The sequence below is a fragment of the Synchiropus splendidus genome, chromosome 14 (genome assembly GCF_027744825.2).
Source record: "Synchiropus splendidus isolate RoL2022-P1 chromosome 14, RoL_Sspl_1.0, whole genome shotgun sequence".
Classification (NCBI taxonomy): domain Eukaryota; kingdom Metazoa; phylum Chordata; class Actinopteri; order Syngnathiformes; family Callionymidae; genus Synchiropus; species Synchiropus splendidus.
This window is the reverse complement of record NC_071347.1, coordinates 21297021-21323676: the sequence shown is the minus strand read 5'-3', so window position 1 is coordinate 21323676 and position 26656 is coordinate 21297021. Positions and strand designations below refer to the sequence as shown.

The window sequence follows — 26656 nt, the reverse complement described above, 5'->3', positions numbered from 1 at the left end:
TGGTGTCTGGAATATTAAAAGGAAGGACAAGTATACCTATATTTTTCTATAAATTACAACATTATACATGTTTTTTTTTTTATTAGTGGGGGCCAGTCTTCCTAACACGTTAACACATTTTTCACATTTGTGTAATTTTGGAAGAGAAGAAAATGTGTTATCTAAAAAGCTATTTTCTGAGAACCTAAGAACAGGAAATAGAGTCCAGTATCGGGCGACTGAGAAGGTGCTCAGATTCACCGGGGCCATGTTTGAGAGTTATCTACAGCAAGAATGCATGTGGTTGCAACCCATCCTCACTCCCATGGTGCAGCATATGGAGGTTGGGGAAGTGGACTTTTGCGTCCTATACTGAGGCAGCTTTCAGCGTTAGATGTTAACTCAATAGGTTTACAATTGTAGCAGAGGATCCACCTTCCGCGGCACATCCTGACGTAGCATGTCACGTTAAAGAAAAACAGGGGTTGGGTTTAGGTGAGCCAGGTGTTTCGTTGTACACGTAACATGTCAATTGCTATTGGACGCTATAGGTCTTGTGTTGCAGTTCCAAAGTAACTGCCCACTTTACTCCGTAACATAAAGAGCATGCAGTTTAAATCATGTCACAGTCAGGAGGTAGACACAGTTTGTGTGGGAAAATCAGCAGCACAGCAAACAAATACGAAATGTAACGTAAGGTAATAAACGAACCTGTGTCTGATGATTTATTCCTCCGATTGAGTAAAGGGCAGTCGATGTTTTCTAGCAACCCAAAACAACACGTGACCTGACAGGCTGCCATCTTGACCAATGGCATGAGCAGTTCTTCTTACTACACAAAATGTTACTACTCAAAATGCGAGTTGAAGTACGCGGATTAATCCATGTGGTGTTCAGCCATGTTTGTAGTTCGGGGAAGGGCCAAGCCTAAGAACGTCGACTAATACCACCATTTCTCAGTCGCTCATAAACAGAGAAGGCAGAGGATATTTTGCCATTTCTTTTCTTTTATTTCGTGGCACTGGGTCCTCATTTTCATGACAAGTTGGACTCGTGTCCCATCATTGAAATTTTCAACTTTAAAACGACACTTTTTCCCCAAAGGAACTGACAAACGGGAGTTTATTTAGCTCGTATGACTGAATAGAAAATATCAGTGCAGCACTCTAACACGTCAGTTTCATGTTAAACCACAGGAGAGAAAAGGGCGACCGCCGACGAAGCAGGTGTGTGGTGACTTCGCTAAGATTACGGCAAACAATCTAAGCTACGCTCAAGTAGACTCAACTCAGCGGAACGTCGTCAGATCACCGGCAGAAGTCATGCCTCTGAAGACGGGGGAGGGTCTAAGAGACACAAGTATGCAGTCAACGTTTCTAGAATTCTTTTCACTTAGTACAAAAAAACATCTCTACCCGTTAGTGCTTGGTTTTTAGATACTATTACATAAATAGACAATTTATTTTCAGTGTTCAGAACAGACAGTTCCAGTGTGACTGGAAAACTAACATACTCCACCATATTCCAGTTGGCAGCAGAGGGTTTACCAGAGTTCTCCGCTCAGTTTTTGGTGCACCTCAACACACCGTAGTTTTTGTTTCTTCCTCGGCCCCCGCCGTCTTTGTAGAGCCACTCGAGTTCTTCCCTTCAGAGAAACGGGTTTCCGCTCGAGTACCCGGCGAACCCTGTCGTTTTTCTCGCCGTGTCCCCCGTCAGCAACCGAAATCCCAGAGTGCAGCAGCACAGTTTCGTCATCGTTCCCTGTCAGCATGAGCTCAGTCTCTACGTGACACTTCTACGGATACTTTTTAGATAGATTCTGTTGTGCAAAACGATGCCATGAAGAGCTGATAGTGTAAATGTCGTCTCGGAAATCCTCCGTCCACGCAGGTGGTCCTCGCGCTCCTCCTCCTCCAGCTAGTCCTGGGCACTTCCCGACAGCGTAGTTCCGCGCATCGCTATTTGCAGGTAAACACCTCCGTCCTCTCGCTGCATGTGTTGCACTTGACAAAGCAGCACCACTGGAATTTACAATTGCATTGCCAGACTTTGGTGTACTGGTGCGTGTTGTAGCCCCGGCCGCAGCACATGAGGTCGCAACCGTCCGTGTGCAGCGAGGTGCGGTTGCACAGGCGTCCCTGCGTGCCCACGCTCCCCGTGGCCGCGTCCTCCTCGCAGTAGTTGGGTGACCTCTCAATATAGACCAGGTCTGTCTCCATGGGCTTGCGGTAGCCCTGAGTCTGCTTCACCTTCAGGTGGGTGGGCTGCCGAAGCCGGCTGGCTCGAACTACCTCCACGTGCACGGCCTCGTTGTACTTGTCCTTGAGTACGTAGCCGATTTCACGGAACTTGGGAAGAGTAGTCCAACAGGTCTTTGTGGTGCAGGAGCCCGAGACGCCGTGGCACTTGCACTCCAGCTTCATCCTTTCTTCTAAGACCTGCAAGGAGCAAACAAAAGGACAATGTTCAGACAAGATATACCTGACCAAATATAAGATGCTACTTTCCTCTGAACAAAGCTCTGAACCATGTAAATAAACTCTAAAATAAAAATAAAAAAATCCAGGCAAATGACCATCATGCAGCCAAGCTATTTAGCCTTGCCTCGGCTCAATTATTTTACATGAATTAGTTACATGAAAGCCCTGAATTGCCAGCATTGTACGTGTTCAGAACATCGGCATTTGAACCGGCAGCCTATAGACCTGTGCGCTTTATGTTCGTGCAAAATCTATTCTCTTCTTAGAATCAGTGGCTGTGGCTTATATTCAGCTCACCAGTGCTTAAATTATGGCAGTCACATGACCAAACAAAAAGAGTTGTTAAATTCTTGGTCAGGGTCACTAGAACATCCAGCCCTGCTTCGGACACAGACAAATACTTTGCCTTGGAGGGGAGTGTGTTGTAAAGAAATGTCTGCAAGTTGGTGGCCATTGTTTGTGATGAATCAGCGCCACCATCTTGCTCACCAGGTGAATCACTTCATTCTTGATCTTTGTCAACATCTCCCAGTCCAGCAGACTGAAATAGAGCCGGGTGAGATGTGAGGCCCTTGGAGGTGTCAGTCTAGCAGGAACCAGATAAGGCCCCGCATCCTAACAAAGTTGCTGCACATTTAATTTCGATCTACTGGATGTAGACTGCTAGCAAAGAGTTAGCATGTGAGGCAGGAGGAAGGGAGGCGACCAAGTGACAATAGTAAAAAGAGTAAAAGTTCATAGGGTCTGTTTCGCTCCTCCTTTGCAGCCTCACACCAGGCCGTCTCCCATGTGTTTCTTCTCAGAATATCCACGAAGAAGCCCATCACATTCTCCATTTATCAGTCAGCTGACCTAGTAGTCATGGATGTTTGCAAGCCAAACATCCTGTTTAGTGGCGAGAGTCGAGTAGCTTGCTTTGCTTTCTGCGTCCCGCCCCCTTGAGAGCGTCCTTGTTTGAAGATCCATCTATCCAGGCGGCCTCAGGTCCCGGGCCCTTCCCTGGTTTGTTTGTGTTCAGATTTTTAAAGCAAATGGACTTAGTCCTGAGACATAATCCGCTGTGTGAAGGACGCTGCAAGGGTGTTTGGTTCTGATACCAGTGTGTCATTGGGAGGAAGAGGTCGGAAAGGAGTCTATCAGAGAAACACGTGGAGAAGTTTGGAGATAAAGTTAAGGAGGCCATGGTTTGGACTGAGGAATGGAGAGACAGTGTCGGACCTAAAGATGATGTAGTGGAACTGGTGAGGTCCATCACAGGTACAGGACTCTAGGATGACTGAGGTAGGTAAAGGACTTTTTGGAAGAACATGAAATACATAAAAGGGAAAAACATATTTTAGTTCCTCACAAGCTCTTTTCAGAGGCACAGGAGCTAAATTGTGTTGTCAAACACATGAGGAAGTGAAACCTGGTCAAGAGTCCGAGTGATTCGCGTCTAATTTCTCCCACAAGATCAACAATCATCACTGACTCAGAACTCAGTCCGACTGAAGATGTTTCGAGTCCCAAAAAAGAGGCAGCCTTCACGTCAGAAAAATTAAACTGTAACATCTTCATTTTCTTCTCTTTTCCAGAGGGGGAAAAAGTCCTAGCGACACGCCTGTAATCGTCTTGACGTGACTCCTTTAACCCAATCGGGAGCCCCCGACTCCCTCTCTCCAACCGTGCTGCTTTTTTTTTTTCATCCTTGTATCAGATATAAATTTGGTTGGTTTTCCAGCGCAGCATTTTCCTGGCACGTGGCCTTGCCAAGCAGCGCAAGCCATCATTTCTATCTGACAAAACCAGCCCTCCACTATCTGTCTGTCTTGTGTTCATGTGGTCACAGTTTCCCTCCAGAAAAAGAAGGGAAAAAAAATCCAGACTTGAAAAAAAGAGGAGAGGTCAACTGTCAATCTGGTCTCGGATGTTGATTTACGTGGAGGATTCCCAAAAAAATGTAAAGCTCCGACAACCATAAGGACAGCCCTGCGCGCAGCTCCTGACAAACGCATGGAAACATTTACTTACACGACGTCCATCACTGCCTCTGATCTGCTGCTAACTATCCAAAGATTGTGATCACTTGTCAAACAACCTCTCCAGTTAAAGGACGACTCAGTCCGACGCCCAAGCCTCCACACTGACTTGTACTTTGTATCATTACAGAAAGATCACAATACCACAGAAAATCCCTCGTATTGTTTCAGAAGTTTACTTGGCATTGAAGCTTTACTGATTTTGGTTCTCCCATCCGTCGCTGTATAACATGATACCAGTCGATTCTGCCAGTGATTTTACTCAAATTCTGTTTCGGTACATTTTGTGTTCTTGTGTTTTGATTATTTCAGCAATGGATTCTTAAGCCTGATAATTCAGCACCAGAGCTGCTTGGTAAACCAGACTTGATATTCGGAACATTCCGCGGCGTGACTTGTTCAATACGCCGCTCGAAACGCCGCTCTGCTGTCTGTATGTTTATATGGTGTGGTGTCCCACAGGGGTCAGATCCCGGGTCCTCCAGTTTTCAATAAAGCTACTCCCACACTGTTTGGCTATTTTTAGCATTTTATCTGGATGACGTGGTCAGATCGAAAACCGCTCGAGTCAACGGATGAAACGGACCTGCTAAATCAGCGAATGAAAGGAAATTATTTACTGTCGAATCAACACGTAAACTCTGCAAGTTTGCGGACTGTTCCCAAAGGAAACCCACAGAGTGAACATGCAACATCCAAAATGTTGACCAGAGATAGGATCGTCACACTCGGTGGTCCAGAACAGAAACAGGTTAACAGTCGTCTGGGTGAATGAAGCCGTCGGATATCACCTTGGTAAACTGGGAGAACTATTACGTGAAAAAAAGAAAACCTGGCAAATGATAGTCTCCAAAATAAACTCACTAGACAAACAAGTCTGAAATACAGGTTCAACAGGAAAGTCTGCGATTAACTCGGTAAATTATAGCCAGGTCGAACCTGAAACTCCAATGTGAAACAGATAAATGTTCTAAAACCAGGAGGTTTGAAATGAATTGGTTCCACAAACAAGTCCGAAATACCTTGGCATTTTATCAACCCAGAAGCAGAGTTGGCAGCTCATCCCAAAAAGCTATTATTCCTTCGAAACAAAATGGGCTTGTTATCTTCGACTGAGTCACATCCTCTTGGCACACGTGTCAAATAGATGCTGGAAAGGCAGCGACGAATGACATGAAATGGAGCCCTAACATTCGAGGGCCCACAGAGTCCTATTCAACACAGAAGTTTAGGAAGAGACAGGGCTGTTATTCGGCATGTGACCCCCACCATTCTCAGCCAGTATGACAGACGTGCGTGCACCAGGTACACGAAACGTGATGTTTCAGTTCAGTGTGTTCCGTCTGTGAACCTCTCTGAGCTCCCTCGTCTTCCATGGCTTTCGCATGTCTGCCTTCCTCTCAGTCTCTTGAGTTTCCAAACCCCAGTGGGAACAGCCGCAGTGCCAAGTCCGGCGCTGGCATCCAGCACAGAGCCAGTCTGCCGTGTTAACACCGGCTTTGTCCACGCGCTTTCACACCCTGAATAGACACAGTGGACTGGCGGTGACATGTTGTTGTATTGTGCAGGGAAGGGCAATTATATCCTGTTCCTGACTTTAAATTAGGCAAAAGAACGGCGACGCCACGATGGCAGCCGTCCATCTGGCCGGCGGCACCAAGGCTCCGATTTCCCACTGGACCCGGTCACCAGATATGTCTGTTACTGAAGGCGACTCACGTCCTCCTCCATGGTCGCATCCTCCTCAGTCACCACGTCCAACAACCAGTCGTCTCCGTCTCCAACATTCATGTCCAACACTGTCACATTATCTTGAAAAGGTCCAGTATTATTAATAATTTCAAGCGGTTTACACGGCAGGTCAGCGCACTGTTTTAGATTAGCCGGACCGCAGCTTGGCGCTCAGTCTCCTGACGAGTTGTGACAAGAATGCGTCTTCTGGTGAGAAACAAATCACTTTGTGGTGAAATCAGTCTTGGTGGTGAAGTTCTGGTTCTGATCGGACGGTGGAAACATGGACGCAACACCCCCGACGAGTCGTGTTTTGTGATGCAGTTTTGTATATGTGCTGACGTCAGTGGTTCTTCAGGCAGAGGACCACCCCAGAAATACAGTCTGTGACTGATGCCAGCGGGCGCGGGTCGGACGTGTGGACAGGAAGTGACATCCTCTGACTGAAGGGCGTCCTGTCTGCTGTAATTCACTCAGACATGACGTTATTGGTCCACTGTGCTCACACTGTGAGAAAAGCACTCAGACAGTGCAGACCTCTGCCAAGCAGCCTGTTTACATCTTGTCATCTTTTAACCCAATATTACTGTCCTACATTTACTTTTTAGCATTTCAAATATCGTTCATCTTCTCGTATCTGGGATGATGCATTCATGAGGGTCGGTATTTTCTACAGTACTGAAAATAACCACGGGTGCGATGGCTGTGACCGTAAGGTGCAAACTGACACCTACGGTCTGTGCGACAGATATGTTTCCAATCTTGTCATATCATAAACACATGAGAGAGTTACTTTGCAGACAGACAGTTACATTGACAGTTACCTTTCTTCCCGCCTCATTGTTGTGCAGGTTCATTAGCCGCCGCGGCGTCTTTTTAATCTCGCGAGCGTCCACAAAGCGGCGGGAGAACTCGATGCCGTACTTGATGTCGGCCGAGCACCCGCCCCACTTCCAGCCTTCCTCCTGGTTGTAGTAGCCCTGCTTCTCCCGGTCGCAGCCGCACTGGCTCAGGTTGCCTTGGCTGCACGCCGCCGTGATGGCGTGGGCCACCCCTGCTGCCGTGATGGCGTAGGTGAAGGCCGCTTCCCGACTGCCTGAAAGAGGGAGAGGAGACGTCAGCGAGGGGATGGGGCGTGTTGGCCGACACCTACTGGACCCCGGTGAGATCGAAGCCTCGCCTGCTGCGATATTTCTGACCACATCTGAGCTCAGCCAGAGACCAGCAGAGGTGCTGTCCAAAGTGCTGAATCCTTTAAAAAAAACACAAGCACCTTGCTCCACTTCTGAGGAGCGGAGGGAGTCATGTGACCAGAGGGAAACACAAAAGCACCTTTCACCAGACTTAAAATCTGGAGTCAGTTCGAGAGCTACGGCTCCGGAGCAGAGCCAAACGGTCAGAAAGTGGAGAGGAATTATGGGACGTAGAAGGTTAATATCATGAATTCTGTTTAATATCGTGACAGGAATATGCCAAATTTCATGCCTATAATAAATAAAGTTGCTCGATTTCTGTATTCCGACTGTCACCTGTGGTCACAAACTTTTGCCGCTCACCTAGAGAGTACGAGGGTCAGTAATGCCGTCTCTTGTTCCTCTTGTTGACAGGTCAATCCAGAGGAGCAAATGTTGAATTTAAACTGACGTCATTTGGGAACAGCATTTGAGATCAATAACCATATCTAATCTACTTACATGTAAACAAACCGAAACCTTGTGAAATTACATGAAACCATGTGATCATCACAAAGATATTTATTTGACATTGAAAAGTCCAACCAAGTGTGCAAGTCATATTCATCAAATTTACTGAAGATTTTTTTTTTTTAATGCACTTGATGCAAACTGTTGAGAATTTGGAAAAAATTCTGAGTAAAAGAAATATAATAAAACCATGTTTAAATATCATAAAATAACAATAATATATTGTCATATTTATTACTATGATAATGCTACTAATAAAAGAAGATAGAAGTAAATGAAAGTATAGCAACAAAATGTTCTAATTAATTTTCATTTTAACTGTTTCAGCAGGTGCTTTCATGAACACTTTTTACTGTAGGGGGCGCCATCACTTTCTTAATCGTATTTTCTTTTCAAGAACTTCTCCATAGTTGGTAACTATCACAGATTTGCAGCTGTCAAGTCAATTCAGTGACACACTACTGCCACCTTATGTGGCTCATGTATTAAAAGTGAGCGTCTCATGGCCCAGAGGTGTGAAACAAAAAAACTTTTAGTGGCCCTCTAGGGGGCGCACAACCATGAAGACCAGAGTCACTGGTCTAAGTAACCAGAGAAGCCTGTTGCGGGGGCATCTCTACAGGTGTCTCCCAGTAGACCTGGGTGCAACGCAGGATTACAGAATCGAGCTAGGCCTCTTTACTTTGGTTGCTGCCCCCACGATCCGACCCGGAATAAGATGAAGAAAATGTCGATGTGGTGCTGAAATTGTCAAATCCCATTTATTTCTTTTGACTAGAGTCTGTCCCAGATATTAGGGGCAAGAAGCCGAGGGCAACACTTAGAATTTAGGATCGATTAACCTCTGTATTTTTTGGGAGGAAACCAGAGTGCCTGAGAAAGCACAGAGAAAGCAGACAGTTAGCACTCGAATGAGCTGGTATCAAACCGACAGCCGTGTTGCTCTGAGGCCGCAGCACTGACCACTGCATCAGTGAGCAGCCCATTTGTTAAACGGGTGGAGGCTCTTCACTCGCCTCCTTTTGGGGCTCAGCGGGTCACATGCTTGTCATCTATTCCAACATTTCTAGATCCAGTTTTTTGAAACAGACGCCCCCTCCCTTCATCTGGCAGCGAAGCTTCCTTTTCATGTTGCACTGTGCAACATTTCACCTCCGACAGCCCGGAACGTCTCGACTCCACATCGCTGAGACCCAAGTGACGGATTCATGAGCAGATGAAAATTACCCCGAGTTATTTAGTCTGATGTCAAAGATGTGGTGGTTGTTCTTCAAATGATTCCCTGATGTGAAATATAATAACGTGTTTCGGACGGAGCGAGGGCGGTTCAGAGTTTTAAACACCGCGTGTAGGAAAAACAAGCCACTGTCTTGTCCTGCAGACGCAGAAATAAAATCCCATAAGTGAGCAAACCGGACAGCTGCGTACATCTGCAGCCGCAAAGAATAACAGCTTTGGACCTTTACAAGGGAAATGGAGCAAAAATACCTCGGACGGAGACGAGCGGAGCAGCACTCGCTGTGTGTCCAGAGGGAATCTGGGCGCTTGACGTCACGTGGGGGTCAAGGATGATCAATGGGAAACACAGACGGTACTCGGTCCTGCTTCCCTCCACCTCCTTCTTCTGTTGTCTTCTCTGAGGACATGTCGGGGGGCAGCTCCTCTGGGGGCTTTTGAGGTGTTCTGACCAGGTGTCCTGGATGACTGAGCGTTAGAGGGAGTCGCTACAGAGCAGGTGAACATCCACCTTCTTTGTCTTTTGGCTCAGCTCTTTTTTCGCCCTACGATTGAGGATGCCCACCCCCCCAACTCATGAACAAGACCTCAACATACTTGATCTGGCAAGAGTCTCATCTCCAACCGTTATGTTTGTAATTGAGAACCACGGTTTCAGACTTCATGGTCTCGTAAGTCACACAGAAGACTGACGGTTCACAACAACACGGCGACTCTAACTCAAGTATGTGATTCGCACACTAACAAGAGGAGACCAAAACACCAACGTGAGGGAACCAATGAGAGGCGATACCCAAAAAACTTAGACATGCTGCTCAAATACAACATAAAGTCCACTAACAGTCCAATTAGAGGTGACTCGCACACGTGTATGAGGAAGCTCACACTGGAATCTGACAAGTCAAATGAAAATATCTGAAGAGAAAGACTAATAAGTCACAGACAGACAGCTCTCAGAGATGCTAGCTGAGGCGGCTAGCACTGGAAACACATGTGGTTCGCACACTAACAGCAACAGCATCGACTCACACAAAGAAACACAAATGTCAAGTGACTTCAGTACAAGTCACAGGCTTCGTACGCAAAATATATGAGGTGTTTCAATAGAATAAGAAGCACGACAACAACAGTCCAGTTGTCGCACACGTGTGCCAGGAGTCAAGGCAAAAGACCCTCAGACTGCAGACCTAACTATCAGGAGATATTATGTGAAGGCAAGTAGCATAGGAACTTAAGGTGAGTCACACACTTGTTCAGCACTTAGCTGCCTCTTATTTTGACCGAGGAAACCAGGGTCTGTACCTGTGCGAGCAACAAGCAGCGGGGCGAGAGGTGGAACACCACGTCAGACCGCTCCACAGACAGTATAGACACACAATCCTTCACTCGCACGCACACTTGTTTTACGGCCTTGGGTCGAGCCGCCTGCTGCCCACGGGCCAAACACCGCCTCCTGACTGCGAGGCCTCAGCGAGTCCCCGTCGGAGACTCTCCCGTCTTCACCCTTGTCTGGTTTATTCGGCTTGATGATGTTTAAGCCTTTATTTTCTTTCCTCTCCTCCGACTCGCACCTCTCACTTCATCTCAGGGTCACACACTGAACTCTCAGACACCCAAAAACCACGCTTCATTTCCGCTCCTGACTCTGGTGCGGCAGAACCAACATCCCGGCCGCAGGTTTGCCTGACTCACCGCCGCTGGCTTCCCTGGTTAGCAGCAGTCCCACCAGCCTGTGGTCACCAGCCGTCGGCTGCCCCCACCTCACACACACACACACACACACACACACACACACGGCCGCTCTCATGCCAATGCTCGCTGACCCGCCGCACAGTAAAAATACACAAGGCGACCCTCCGCCCTCTCACACACGAACGCTTGCTGACGACAACAATCCTGAAACGGCATCGGGGTGATGCGTAAAACAGGACGGAGGTAGTTTCCAGGGAGGGAGGATCCTCCAGAGGAAACCATGATGACGAGGGTGAGCCTTGTACAAGTTGTCACCCTCTCTGTAATGAATTGCACAAACCGTTTACGTGTCGCGATCCAGGCCGCAATGATCCTCCAGCCAGCAGCCAAAAACACTTCTAATGAAGTGATCCCGTCTCCCCGGGACCCCAGCTGAAACCACTCCTTCACTCTTTCCAGCGTTACTACAAGCAGCGACTCACCAGCGGCACACAGAAGTACTTCTGTGCGCCGCTGGCTCCGCGCTGTCTTTCTGGTGGTGACGGCTCTGCGGTGATGTGCGAGCGTACAAATCATTCTGCTCCCCGAGTATTCACTGAGGATCATGTGAACTCACAGCTCCACGGCAGTAAAACACCCAACTGCCGTCGTATTCGGACATAATAACGCCACACAGCAGACACAGTGTTCTTCAAGTATTAGTAGTCTGCAGCAGTACTGGCATCAAATAGACTCATCGAGACCAAAAGGCTGATAAATCATGTCAAAGTGTTTCAGCGCCCAATATGTGTTCCATTCAGCGTCTACAGGCAGTAGAAGTACTGCGTGCTATGAAAGCTGTAGGCAGAAGTACTTCTGTAGAAGCACACTGAGAAAGTAGAAAGTGCTAGTGTGTGTTTCACTCATACGAGGTACCTTTAGTACTATGACACAGCTGAAGACTCAGGACTAGTACTACAAGATATGTAGCTTAACTGCAGCTCAAGTACTTCCTGAAGTAGATTTAGACAATACTCAGACTCAGTATTATCAGACACACGGATGTTCAACAGCTACTTATCAAAGTCGAAGTATAGGTATTGCCATCATGTTGTGGGTACCGGATGTAGTAGTATTTTTGTAGAAGCACGGAAAAAAAGCAGCCATACAAATGCAGGTGTGGTATTTAAAGGTGGGATATGAGATTTTCCTCTTCACACATTGCTAGCAACCAAATATTTAAAACCTCATAAACAAGATATTTTAGTGACATGTCAGTCGATTAACTGACCCATGGAAGTGATGTATGTCTGTCACACTAACTACCACAGCACTACCACAAGACAGACGCAGTACAAAACAAAAAAAAGTAGTTGACAGTACAGTCACCAAGCAACTATTAGCATGACCAAAGTGAGAGTCCCGAACAAAACTGCAACAGTTCAATTCAATCCCACGTGAAAGCACTCAACCGACAACTTCAATGAACAATATTTTACAATATTTTTTAACAGGATTCACACTCCATGGAGTAGTAGTCGTACTAGTACTAGTAGTAGTATTCGTAGTAGTCATAATGCCAAGCAGTGTAGAGGAAGTCAGAGCAGCGAAACACAAGTGACTCCGATTTGCTGCGGTGGTTGTAGCAAAGCTGTTCAACAACAGGAAGATAGCCAAGTAGTACATGACACCAGTCGCCCCAGGATACATGTTATTTATGGCAATTGTAACTACATTATGGCCACATGACTGTGTATAACTATAGCATTAGATTACACAGGTTGTAATGAGGTTTCTGCAAACACGTGTCCAACTTGTTAATTTGTCTCATGAACAGCATAAAAAGTAGTACTGCAGTCAGTAGAAGTATCAGTACTGGCAGTAGAAATAGTGATCAGAAGTACAGTAGCAGCAACAGTAGTAGTCGTATGTGCAAACACTATGAGTCATTTCATACGCTCTGAAAACCATCTGAGTGGTGGCCAGTCCAGTCCTAGTGCCGCGACTGTTGATGGCTGGTTCCCCCCTTGCTCCCCCCCTTTGGCCCTCCAGCGACACCTGCTGGCCGCTTTGACCAATACTACGTAGTAGTACGTGTAGCAAAGGCTCCAGTAACTGAGGGTTTTTACTTCTGAAGCAGCAAAGGTCGCCTGAGTCCGGTTGTGATGAGGTTTCTGCGTCCTACTCAAACACCTCTGTCTGCTCTGCTCAGCGGTTTGTTCCCTCTGCAGCCCAACGACTGAAACCTCCAGCACAACTGCAAGTACTTAGAGCAGCGATAGGACTGTAACTGCGAAGAGAATGTCGAGCAGTAAAAAATAATACATTTAATAATCAAACCACAACCACAAGGCTATTTTAACTACAATGCTCGGTTGTCTCATGTTGACATTCAACATCCGTGTTCTCCCGCTGCCCTCAGCAGAAGAAGACCACGCAGAGAAAAAGCCCCCATAAAGCCCAGAGTTCTGACGGGCGTCCAGCAGGAACCACCCCGGGATCGCCTCGCGAGCTGCCAGTGGAAAACTGGAGTGACCAGAAAAACCTCAATGAACTTGGAAACGTCCCGGAGAGAAGAATGGGGGGAATAATAAACCAGATGTCTAATGGAGTTTGGTGGCAAGTGTCTGCCGGGACTGTGGGGGCGAGGAGAGCTCGGGCCCCAGCAGCGCCGCCTCAGGAGAGGCGACACCGCCAGTCTAGAGGGGGTCAAGCCTCCTGCACCTGCAGCCGTGCGGACGCAGCGTCCGGCAGGAAGCGCTCCCTCAACAGCGCAGCGGTTGAAAGTCCCCGACTTTACGAGCTGACCGGGTTTCAAAAAAGGGACGTGGAGAAGGGAAGTCATTGGGAATCGGCTGCGCTGCTCTGCAACTGCAGAGGTGAAAGAACAGGAAGTCGTTTCTGTTATCAAACCGAGGGGCCACAGCGTTCCACCGCTCACTGAGTGACTCTGACAAGCTGCATGGAGCCACTTTATTTGTTTTGTACAATTGATCATTTACTACGGTCGAGTTTTTGCCTGAAAATCTTTTTCTCCCCTGCCCTTTTTAAATGTATTTATGTTCTGATACTTTTTTCCCCTGAGAATTTTTTCTTCCCATTTCATACATATTTTTTAAACAATGAATTTTATTTTTTTCAAATGCATATTTTCTTTTCAATTCTAGATATCCAACTTTTGACTGAAAAACTGCTCTAACGTTTAAAATAATTCAATGGTTAACTCTTATTTATTTTATTATGCATTTCTTTCAATATGCAATGAAAGTATTATAATTTCAATATTATCAAGAAAATGTGTGAAAAAAAAAACTCAATACGATAGAAAATTTTTAAACAGAGTTGGAGTCAATATATGAATATTGAGAAAACTATGGCATTTGTTTTCCAAATTATTATAATTATTAATTATTTTTTCATAATTCTATGGTTAAAAGAGTTAAAAGTTTGTTTTTTGAGGTGGACGCAGGTTATTAATACTATATATTTTCACATGTTGCTAGACCTCAAAGTCACTTCATATTTAAGTCTTTGTGTGAGAGGAGTTATGTGGTTAAAAAAAACAACTCTAATTTATGTTTTAAAAAAAAGCAATACGTTGTTTCATCAGTTGTTTCATCTTCACAGCAGCAGAGTGAATCTAAACTGTTGGAGAATGAAAACAAAGGTTGAGCAACGCCACAGTGTTGGAACAAACCAGTAAAAAATCTGCCAAAAAAAAGATATTTGCCAGGAGTGAAAGCTCAGAAAATCCTCACAAAATTTGAGAATATATGCTGGTGATAAAATCAAATTTATCTATATATATATATGTATATAATTAAACAGCCCAGCCCAGCAGAGAAGCCACCGTATTGACGGATATTCCAGGAATGTGTGTTCCTGTTTCCCAGGAGCATGAAATCATCCGCGCCCCCCAACCCCCCGCCCTGCGGTGAGATTGTTGACCATGTAAATGTCCAGTGTCGGCCCTGCGCTCAGAGAATACAGTGGCCGGTCTGGGATTGTGCGGGACAAAGCCAGCGGAGAGATTACACTTGATCCTCTCGCATCCTGTTTCCTCCTGCGTCTAGCGACACTGGCAGACAGAGGCAGATCCCGTCGATAACGCGGCGAGTGGGGCACGACGGGGGAGCGGCCGACACCAGCGGCTCCGCGTCAGCCGCTGAAATTCCTAAAAACCTTGTTCAACATGAGTCAGCGCTTTTCTGGACTCAAGTTTCAAGAGATGCTTTGATGGAATATACTTCTTCTGTCCTGTGAGATGAGTTTGAAGTGAGAAATAATGCTGAAGGGGATCGCTCATTTAGCTGAGGCGTGGTGGGTCGCGGGGGCAGCGGCAGAAGTAAAGCGTCCCAGACTTGCCTCTCCTCAGAAGCCTCCTGCTCTTCTCAGGTCAACTGAGAGACCTGAGCTGGGTCTGCCCCGGGGCTTCCTCCCTCAGGCAGGAACAGGGCTGAACCTCCTGAACTGGCTTCTCTCAGCGATGAGTGTCAGCAGACGGGACTCCACCCGAGATACCGGGGCTCGTGGTGGCATTAATGGGCGAGAAACATTGGGAAACATCGAGTAAGAGATGACCTTTAGTGACCCCTGACAACCACGGCCCACAACGACAACACTTGCTATCTGCAGAGGGAAGGTTCCACTCACACCCGTTTCACACAGGCACAGAGCCAAGTGTAGGTGTCTCCTCAGGTCGGCTGTCCAGGGAGTTACGCACCTCCTGCCGGTTAAGATGAGGAGGGAGCTCCCCTGCACCCTGGGAGGCTGGGAATGGGCCAAAACAAACTGTGGGTGTTGTTTGTGTCACTACAATGGATAGTTTTGATCCTGTATTTAGGACTCAAGTTCAAGTTTTCTTTTAGCTCAGACTTGTTTGGATCATGTCTTCATCTTGAATCTTTTATTTAACAATAAAAAAAGTAATAATAAACATAGATATTTTTTATTTTTATTTAGCCATTATTTTTATTTATTTAAATGACAAGAACAACAGTATAAAAACTCCATTTAAGATATGGCGAATGAATTACTGCAAATGATTTATTGCGGGGTTAAAAGCATCAGAGTTCATGAGGGAAAGCTAATGTGGACCTCTACAGTTCAGTACGAACAGATCAAACTTTGGGGTTCTTGACGCCAAATCTCTGATCCAACTCTGTGTGTGTGAGTCCACCTACTTTAGAACACAGAACACATGGAAGCAGCGGCTCTATGATGTGTCTCTCGCAGGTGACCACCAGGCAAAGCTCTGTGACTACAAACTCTGACCTGCAGCAACTTCTCAAGCAATGAAAAAGAAGCTTTTGCCAGCTCAGCTCAGGAGCTGCTGACGTTCGGCTCAGGTGCCCGAAAACGCTTAACAGTTTCAGGCTGATCCTGGCAAGAGGGACTGTGGTCCTGCAGGACATGCTTGGAACTGGGGCCTGGGACCTGGTGCTGGGTCCTCAGAGGGGTCGGATGCACCCCTCGTGGGCACAGTAGCATCTGGACAGCATGCAGTGATGCAGGAGGAGATGACTCCTGAGGTGGACGTTTTCTGAGGGATGCACTTCAAAGGTGAACTTGGTGTCATGCCTGAGCATAAGGTTGTTATGACTCTGTTCACAGGTGTTTGATTCAACTGAATGAGCAGCGTTGAGTGGTCGTAATCCAGTTGTTAGCCCTTCACAGGCAATCTTGTGGCTGCCGCCATGATTTCACATGACCTTTCAAATGACCTTGAGTCCCTCAAGGGTCAGCTAGAAGTTTGAAATGAGACTATTCAAGTGCCATCTGAGCCCATGGAGACGGGCAGAGTTGCTCCCTGAACTCAGACTCACCTGCGCACGTGTCACGACCTGAGCAGGCTTCTGAAAAACTCAGACAGAACCAAACCTTTCAATGGTGTAGGTGAAGGCAAAATAACGGTTGAAAATCTGTGTAAAAACACAGAGCCGGAGCGACAAGTCCAGCAAGAGGGCGGAGCTGAAGGGATCACACTGTTGGACGTTGAGTTTGGAGCGAGTCACCGAGTTAGACAGTGAGTCGGAGATTTTATTTGAATTATCATTGACGTTGGGAAGTGTTGGTTCTGATTCTTACGAGAAGCACCAGTAGCTTCTGTTCCAGCAACTGTTTCCATCACTGCAGCGAAACACACCTCGACATGGACTTGTCAACAGAGGAACTCGAGAACTGAGGGATGAAAGTCAAGGGTCAGATGTATCAACACACTTCCCTTGTATCAGTCATTTTTGCGTTCTCAGCTTGCTATACAAGTAACATCCGACTTACGACCGGGATCGACTCCGACCAACCGGTCGTAAGTCGGATTGGACGTAAGTCGGATGCCATTCAAAATAGCCAACGTGAGGGTTATAGGTACCACTGTAGTGGTGGATGGAAGTGTGAGAGTGAGATGCTGTAACTGTCGTACACGTGCTGCGGTGCCAAACATTGAATAATAAAAAATAAGCATCTGCTGGTAAGTGCGGGTAAGTCGGATGTTACTTGTATGGCTGAAGAATTGTTGAAAAATGATTTGTTTACAGTCAAAAAAAGTCATCTCGAATGACATGCCGCTGATCGTTCTACAGCTCTAGAACCCACTGAAACCCTCTTGTTTATCAATGCAGTCATAAGAGGGACAACATCTATTACAGGTTCAGCCGTCCACAGTTGGACCTGTCATTTCTCTCGGCAGCTGCCTGAAGTCCGCCGTCTGTCTGCAGCTCTCTCACAAGTGGAGAACCTGACAGAAAATAACCATGAATCGAAGTCTGATTGGGTGCAACACGGGACCCATCCATCACGCCGGCTGCGTGTCGGGGAGCTCCTGCCCTTCCAAATATGAAATAATCGCCTGGTTCCGATTTTGTAGATTTTAATGGCGTGCGATTGCACAATGTCAAAGCCCTGGCCTCAGCTGCCCCGATAATACATTTCAACTTGCCTTTGACTTGACAAGACGAGGAAACAGAGCATAAATGGAACCACAGGGTCATTTGTATGTGTGTTATTTTTTATTCCGTTCATTATTAGCTTTTGGTTGGACGGCGCTGTTGTTCTGGCGCTCAGCGCGGATACGATTTCACCACAAATGACCATCAAGTGATTCCGAGAAGACGCAGGAGCGTCGCCAACGCGCTTGTTTTTTTTCTCTTTCTTTACAATCTGAAAGTATGTTGTTGTCCTGGAGTGGGAGGCTGCGGATGCAGGAAGCTTGTGGAGAAAGTCAAACCAATGGTCACTCCAAGCCTTCAACAACAATCAGCTGCGGTTGTGTAATTGTTGTTCCAGTTGTGTTTATTAATTGAGCTGCGTTTTCATAACTCACTCGGGCTTACCCGACTCTGATTTGTGTTTCCCCGCTCTCCTTTTATTGCCACTGGCTTTTTTCGTCTGGTCGACTTCACTTTGGATCAATGGAGGAGCTCTGGCCGCCTCTCCACGAGAGACCGCTCACACGAGCCAAGCCTGCTTCGTGTGGTGGGACTGACCAGGAAACACGTCACCTCAACTTCAGTCTCCTCTAGTCATCTTGAACCTCCAGCTGTATCTAGAACATTCTTGGTCTCTCCTCTCGAAAAAAAACCAACCTAACTCCAAACGTCTCCACATGTCCCTCTCATAGTCTCAGTTCTGATCTGGACAACCTTGGTATCTTCATCTCTGACTCTTGTGACTCTGGATCCAGGGTCTCCAGAGTCATCTCCACCCTGCCTGCACTCTCTTCTTCACCTCCTACATCTCACTGTAACTCTGGATGACTGACCCCTTGAACTGTTTCCATGACACAACTCCTTACGTCTTCACCAACAAGTCACCGTATCATCAACAAACATCATCATCAGAATGATCTGACTCTTCTAACTCTGGCTCCAGAGTCTCCAGAGTCATCTCCACCCTGCCTGCACTCTCTTCTTCACCTCCTTCATCTCACTGTAACTCTGGATGACTGACCCCTTGAACTGTTTCCACGACTCAACTCTTTACGTCTTCACCAACAAGTCACCGTATCATCAACAAACATCATCATCAGAATGATCTGACTCTTCTAACTCTGGCTCCAGAGTCTCCAGAGTCATCTCCACCCTGCCTGCACTCTCTTCTTCACCTCCTTCATCTCACTGTAACTCTGGATGACTGACCCCTTGAACTGTTTCCATGACTGAACTCCTTACGTCTTCACCAACAAGTCACCGTATCATCAACAAACATCATCATCAGAATGATCTGACTCTTCTAATTCTGACTCCAGAGTCATCTCCACCCTGCCTGCACTCTCTTCTTCACCTCCTTCATTTCAGTGTAAATCTGGTTGACTGACCCCTTGAACTGTTTCCATGACACAACTCCTTACATCCTCACCAACAAGTCACCGTATCATCAACAAACATCATCATCAGAATGATCTGACTCTTCTAACTCTGGCTCCAGAGTCATCTCCACCCTGCCTGCACTTACTTCTTCACCTCCTTCATCTCACTGTAACTCTGGATGACTGACCCCTTGAACTGTTTCCACGACTCAACTCCTTATGTCTTCACCAACAAGTCACTGTATCATCAACAAACATCATCATCAGAATGATCCCAGATGTTTGCCACGTTAGGAACCAAAAGAGCTGGTCCCTGTGGTCCCCTCCCTGCCCTTGGTGCCGCACCATCCTCAGTCCACCTGCTGTTCTTACACACAGATGGTCGGTGGCCTTGGCTGGACAGCTGTTTCCACCCGCGCTGCCACAAGTGAGTGACAGAGAAGGACTCGGACATTTAAAACAGCTGGAGCAGAGACAGGTGTAAGACAGAGGGGAGGTGAATAAAGCCGACCAAAGCAGATCCAGCGGTTGGGAGGGTTGACTCCAGACCAGAGTTAAAGTTATTTGGCATAGTGATGCGCTGATGAGGCTTCGTGAAACAGTGTCGTCGTTTTCAGAGGCCACTAGATGGCACTGTCTGCTCGAAAATCTCTGGAATCGCACAACCATCTCAAGCGTGCCTCCTGCTGAGGTCTAAAAATGTGCTTCATTGTTTCATGAAGCCTCACCAGCTCAACACTAGTTGGGCAGTGAAGTTCTCTGGCTCCAGCCGTGTGCCACACCAACAGGAAGGAAAGAGGGAGAAACAAAACGGGAATCAAGGGACAAAATAAAAGCGGTTTCCTGACAGTATTTTTGGGTTCAAGCTTTGATGGAGTGAGAAATCAACAGATGAATCTTCTTTAAGACGACATTGTGTTGGAAGAAAGAGCTGAGCCACAGGACACAGATCTCCATTCATTGGTCGGGGGTGGAGTGGGAGGAGCCAGTGATCCATTGATACACTAAACTACAATGAAACTAAAGTGTCACCCAGCATGATGTTTAGGGACATGGAAGCACCTTGTAGCCATTTTCCGCAATGATTTATTAACGTATTAGAAAAGCACCTCCACCAAGTCGCTCATTTCCAACCATATTGAGAGTCGCTTCACCCAATGCCAAGGATTTGGTGACTTTTTTTGGACTCTAAACTATTGTTGATATAGAATTCACATGAAGTAAACGGGGCAGCACAAGGTCAGCAGACTGCTGTGGCAGCGGAGCCGCACCCCATGACCCGCCACTGCATGAGTCCGGTCTGATTCCAGAGCCAAAGCAAACGTTTCCCAGTACGACACCTTTCACCTTGACTAAGATGCAGCCTCCCCCAGCCCCCCTTACCCCTCGCCCGATCCGCAGCGAGGACTTCTTTCCACACAAGTGGTTTTCATTGAACCTGCTGACTTCAACATCCCTCAACAGACGAGACGCTGATGTGGCCGCCGCGGTCCTGGCAGGTGGTTCGCTCGCCGCATCGACCGCACGCCGCGTCTGAAGCGAGCTTGAGAGAAAGCAGAGACGCGCCAGGGACTCGGTGCTATCAGTGTGGATGAGAACTGGACTGACATGAACCTGCCCCAGTCCGCCCACCGCGTTCCGCTTTTAGAGCCCTGCAAAACCTGCCTCTGCGTGAGTGTTACCTGTGGAGCTCCATGTAAACACACACACACACACACCACCTACTGTAGGATGCCTTTGTGACGTCTATACAGGGACTGCTCTGGACGGCCATCTTGAATACAAACTCAACCACAAGCGATGTTCAGGATCAAGCAGCCTTTTTTCCAAACTGCTCCCTTTGTCCGCGAGGACCTCTGGGCACTTCGTCTAGTGTAAAGAGTTAAGGAAGAGTTTAAAGAGCGCTACTAGCTTGGTGCTTCACATGAATTCCCTTTAGCTCAGAGTATTAGCATAGCATTTTTCCCTCCATTTGTTACCAGGTTGTGGGTTTCCTTGTGTCGTTTTTGTGACTCTCCCTCTCTGCTACTTTCATTCGCGATCCCACCGACTCATCAACTGACTCACCAGTTGTGTTGCGATGAAAACCGAAACTTGGACAACTTGTTTCTGTTATCAAGAACCTTCATGGTCAGAGATGTTGGCTCTCTTCCTCTGCTGCTTCCTCGTAGTTACGTTTGTTTTTCAGGTTGTTTACAAACCACATGAGTTTGTTGACATTTCACTGAAGTGTTTGAGTCAAACCAAACATGTGACGTCGACCTGTTGACTGAAGTGAGTTTACTCCGCTCAAGTTGCCTCCACTTCCTTCAGTCTCCTCCTTTTCTCTCCTGTCAGTTAACATTCATGTAAAGTCCCCCACAGACATTTATCGGAATGTACCAAGAGCTTCGTCCAGGTCCACCACAACAGTTGTAGTCTCTCCAGCCAGTCAAACTTAACTGAATCAAGATGAAATAGTTAAAAAAAAATTAAAATATTTCACGCAATAAAAAAAAAATCCAAAGAGGAAAAAAAAAAAAATGTAGCCCAAAACTTTATAAAATATCATAGTGGCAGATGGTGGTCCAAGCAGAAAAAGAAGCCACAAAAAAGGAACAAAAATGGAACAAAAATCAACTGAGGAAAAGAAAAAACATTGCAGGAATAGTGAGTTGTCATCAACAAAAAGCTTCTCCATACATTCACTAAAAGATTGTCCTTAAAAATGAATGTCTGAAACTGCACCGGAGTTTGGCTTGAACACTGAGTGGACGTGTCAGCAGAGTCAGTTCTGATATTCAGCGGCGAGTCCAAGTGGTTCCCTTCACTCCCGCTGATGGATCCCTCTCTAATTTTATTATTACACTGTAATAGACTGAAAAAAAACCCCGCTCCATGACACACATCGCAGTCAGTGCCGGGGTAAGTGATTCCACAGCGGCACCGGCCCGTGCCAACACAAAGCGTGGCACAACTGTGTCGGCACTCAGAGGAAACTCCTAAATTGCCAGTTTCGAATGGCTGCAGAAGTTTATGGTGTTGTTCTCCAATTTGTCAGACACGGCGCAGCGCCAGCGCAACTGTCCGGGCGCGGAGCTGTAACAAGAAGAGGGATGTATTTATTTTTCCATGGCTCCATCAGCCCTCAAACTCGCCGTGGGTTCGCCAGCAGATCCACTTTCCGTGTTCGCTGAGGAGGCGCAGACGGAGTGAAGTCCCAGGATTCCTCTGATGCCGACTCGACTGCCACTTCAACGTTGTAAGAAAATAAGCGGTTTGACGCGCAGCTCGGCTTCTGGGGTCCTGGTGGTCTGGTGTCAGTCCTCGGATTCACCGGGCGGAGAGCGCCGCCTCTCCGGCAGGTACCGGGCGTGACGTCATCCCTTCAAGCTTCCTTCTGCCACCACTTTTCCACCATCGTAACTCTGGGCCGCTCCAGAATGAAACAGCGTCTGGAGGCGTCTCTCCTTTCACGATCCCCACCACATCATTCTTTGGGGTATCGCAGACCTAATCTGGCCTAAGGAGCCTCAGTTAGTGCGTCTTTATCCAGTTTTTATTGCGGCGCAGCCAGACAGCTCTGGTGAGCGGTTAGAGGACTGCACTGGCAGAGAGCTCACTCACAATAGCAGGTTCAGCGTCTTCTCTGAGGCTCTGTGGACGCGGCCAGTTTTCAGTCTAACAGCTGAGTCCTGAGCGTCTCAGGGAGCGGGTCCACTGCAACGCTCGCAGGTGAAAACTAGGGCTGGGATACGACGAAAAAAAAAAAATCTACATACCATACATACATTGAAACAACAAACTATTGTTTATTTTGCATCAGTTTAACAGCACAATAAATCACGATGGTGTCTATATTCAAGTTTTTATATCAGCTCTTTTCATGTCTTGACAATATTTGTATAAGAATTTCAGTGTTATAAGAATTTCAAGTCCATTCAGAGTGGTGGAGACCCTGGTCATTGTGTAGTGAAAAACCTCCCTGAAGATTCCTCCATGTTTGTTGTTGTTGTTCTCATCCTAGCTGCCACGTGTCTGGTGCATCAGTGGGATCAGTGGAGCAGGAACTCCTGCACTGACAAAGGTTCACTGCTGTCTGGAGAGTAAACTGTTCAATGAAATAAAATAAAATAAAATATTTTTTTGGAATAAATTCATCGTAATTAACACGTTAAAGTCCCACCACTAGTGAAAACACGACTGAGCTGAGTGACGGACACACAGCAGCAACATGTCATGCAGCAGCAGGAAACGTCGCTCAACATCAACCCACTCGCGCTGACACGCAAACGCCTCAGAATATATACAACTCTGGCTTCTGACGTGACACACAACTCACGGGTGGAAACAAACCGCACGGGCGCTTGCACTCCACTTCACAAGACCAGCTCAGGTCAGTATCGACACCATCCGGCAGATCACATGACAAGTGGGAGTCAAACTTCATTCAATTGTTGGCGTTTTTCTGACCTGCCACAGTGGTTTGAGCAAGGACGGGGGGAGTCAATGGTTATTTTGACTTCAGATCAGGCTCCTATAGAAGCATCTGACATAGCTTTATCACCTGTTTCATGTGAAATATCACTTTTTACTTCTGTCTCCCATCTCTTAAATTCCTCTTGAGTGAGGCCTTTTGTGCACCTCAGGCCACCGTAGATCAAACTACTAGTGCTACCTGACACCTGACGCATGTTATAGCTCCGGTTTGCTGCGTGACGCGCTGATCTACGTTTCTCAGGTGCTTCGCAGATGGTGCGTTCATGAGCGTCGGAATTTTGTATACTACTGATAATAACCAAGGTTTACAGGATTGGTGTGTGGTGGGGACCAAAAACTGACAGCTATAGGTTTGAGATGTCTGTATTTTGATGTAAAGAAAAACAGAAGTGTGTCACATCAGGCCTGGTCTCTGTCCTTGTTCATGACTCTTTATATTATTTCATGACTTGTAAAAGCTTCCCGTAAAACCAGGCTTTAAACAAGCGGGAGAGTGAACATCATATGATTGGGGAATTAAATTTTAAAACTTAATTTAAACTTGACTAAACTGACACAAATAACCATTAAAACGAAGTGGACAAAAGTGATGTTTAATAAATACTTTATAATACTCTGATTTAATATGATATTTTAAGATCGTGGGCCACTTGAAATCTGCTCAAGGGCCACAAATGGCCCTCGGGCCTGACTTTGGATAAAGGATCTCCATCACTGACAAGGAGTCAGTGAGCCACACACCAGAACGACCAGAAACAGGGCTGCTAAAGCTCTTGGCAGAACCCTGAACTCCGATTTTTATCTTGTTTTCACAACCACGGGATTCCATAATCACCATCATGTTTCTGAAAAAGTCGCACAGCCGTGGCCAACATCGTCTCCTGGTGTCCTCTGGACGCCTCGTGCTGGAAAAGCGACGCCCTGATGTCACACAGAACGCCCTCATGTTCCTCCTATCATTTTCACTGAATGGAATTTTAAAAAGGTTCCGCAGACTCAGGCCTCTCTTTCCTAGCGGTTGCTCCGCCGCCGCCATGTTGTCTTGCAAAACCTCGAACAAAAACGGGTCAGTAGAACATCTGTAGGAGGACAGTGAGTGTTGTGATGCTCCAGGTTGCGGGACTCTTGAGTCCAGTTTGTTAAAAGACTATTTGACAGTTTAGCCTCAGTCTGGTGCTTCATGCAGCAGCTCACAGTCCCCCACAGTTTCTGACTCCAGTTTTCATTTCAGGTCAACATTAAGATCACGGTGAAAGACAGAACAGCGACACCTTCCTCTCCAACTGACCGGGTCATGAGTGAGCTATCTCTCACCAGCGCCTCCGAGGGCCCGGGGACCACGTTGCGCTTGCGGTCGTCTGATGTTCCCGTCAGGTTGGGAGGCTCGGATTTTAGGGGATTTGCGACCCAATGTGAGCCGTTCCCCTTCGGCCTGATGATGATGATGATGTGGGAATATTTCAGATTGGAACATTTTGTCCAGGAGGTGCGTTCCATGATTTCATATGCCATGCTTCGAGAATTCCATAATGCATACAGACATGGTTCAATCACGAGCGCTGGAAACTGTCTGAGCCCGGCATGTCAGGAGGGAGGCCATGTGTTGAAAGAAAACGCTAAGTGGCCACTTTTCCACAGTGTCTGACCGCGGCTGTGGTCTACCCTGATGACCTTTTTTGGAACATTGCAGCCAGATCCCAACCGTTGACCTTTCCACCTACAGGAGCAGCTGCTGCGGCTTCCCCCTAAACAGGAATATTATTGCGCCCGTTTTGGAGTCTAGGGAAGTAGAAAAAGTCAGGAATGGATTTCTTACACTTCAAAAACTGGCAGGACGGAAGTGGTCTCTTGAACCCTTCCACAGTTTTGACCCTCTACGCTGGGGACAATCCCATTTCACAGCTACTTATTTGTGTCAAAACATGAATCCAGTGTTTGTGCTTCCTCAGTGTGAGTCGAGTCTTTTAAGGTGGAACCTTAAGGAGGACCGTGAAGGATGTACAATGCTGTGAAAACTTTGGTGGCCCCACCCTCCGACTGGAGACGATACCTATGCCGGAAAAAATCCAGAGGAGAACCCTGGAACCTGTTTTAGTTCCTGGAACCTTCATGTGAACTTGAGCGGGCAGAAGATGGGAACTGCTCACCGTTTAGTTAAAAATACATTTCAAACTATTGCAACCGGTCAAAGTCCTTCAGATCCTTTCATCACCGCTCTGTTTCCGTGTGGGATTTCATGCATCGGAGGTGAGAAAAACGATGTATTTCGTGCAGTCATCCTCCCTGTTCTGACCAAAGAATTGATGCACAGACTGTCAGGCAGCGTAACCATGGCGACCACCCCTCTTCAACTAAAAACACCTAGTCGGGGTCATCCAAATCCAAGCAGCGGTTTACTTTACAAGTGTCAATACAGTGAGTACAATGCCAGGATGAGCACAACATGCTTCCCACCATGGACAATTATTATATTCACTCAATTGCTGGACAGTACGGTACTTTTATCGTGATGGAACTGGAGGAGAACTGACTCTGTTACAGGAGATGTTCAAGACTGTTTTCTCACCGGGAGTTGACTACACTAGGAGAGTATCAGTATTAATTTAAGGCTTGTTTTTGAACGTGTAGTTGCTGATTTGTGATCAAGATGTTTGGAACCAAGTCAACTGACCTGTAGTAGACCTGGTCACGTGCAGAACCTCGACGTAGAGAGGCACCAACAGCAAACGGTGCCGGAGTTTTGGCACCATAAGTCAGGCTCGTGATCACACTGGACTGCAAGGTGAAGGTATTTTCTCATACTTTTTATTGTTGTATTCTAAGTTAAAGTAATGTTGGGAAGTCAAAGTTATGATATGGGTATTAGGCCGTTTAGTTTGAATCGGTTTAGACTACTGTAGGCCTGAGGTTCAAAGAAGGAAGTGACATCACTGAAGAGGACCAATAGGAACAAGCCTAAATAACAGTTGCTTTGTTAAATGGGTCACCCACGATGTCACGCTAAGGCTTTTTACGTGTGGTTGCAGGTAAATACTTACTAATACTTTTTATTTT

General features: G+C 46.8%; 1 protein-coding gene across 2 annotated transcripts in view; it reads right to left on the bottom strand.

Annotated features, from left to right (window-relative positions):
- Window positions 1-991: 991 nt before the first annotated feature.
- Window positions 992-26656, bottom strand: part of wnt7bb (wingless-type MMTV integration site family, member 7Bb) — a 40788-nt gene continuing 15123 nt past the window's right edge. For both annotated transcript variants that reach the window (XM_053886057.1, XM_053886056.1), the window contains exons 3-4: window positions 7033-7304; window positions 992-2417 (exon numbers count right to left, since the gene is read on the bottom strand). In XM_053886057.1, the coding sequence (XP_053742032.1) occupies window positions 1938-2417; window positions 7033-7304 (752 nt within the window). In that variant the 3' untranslated portion in view covers window positions 992-1937. The remainder of the gene's footprint in view (window positions 2418-7032; window positions 7305-26656) is intronic.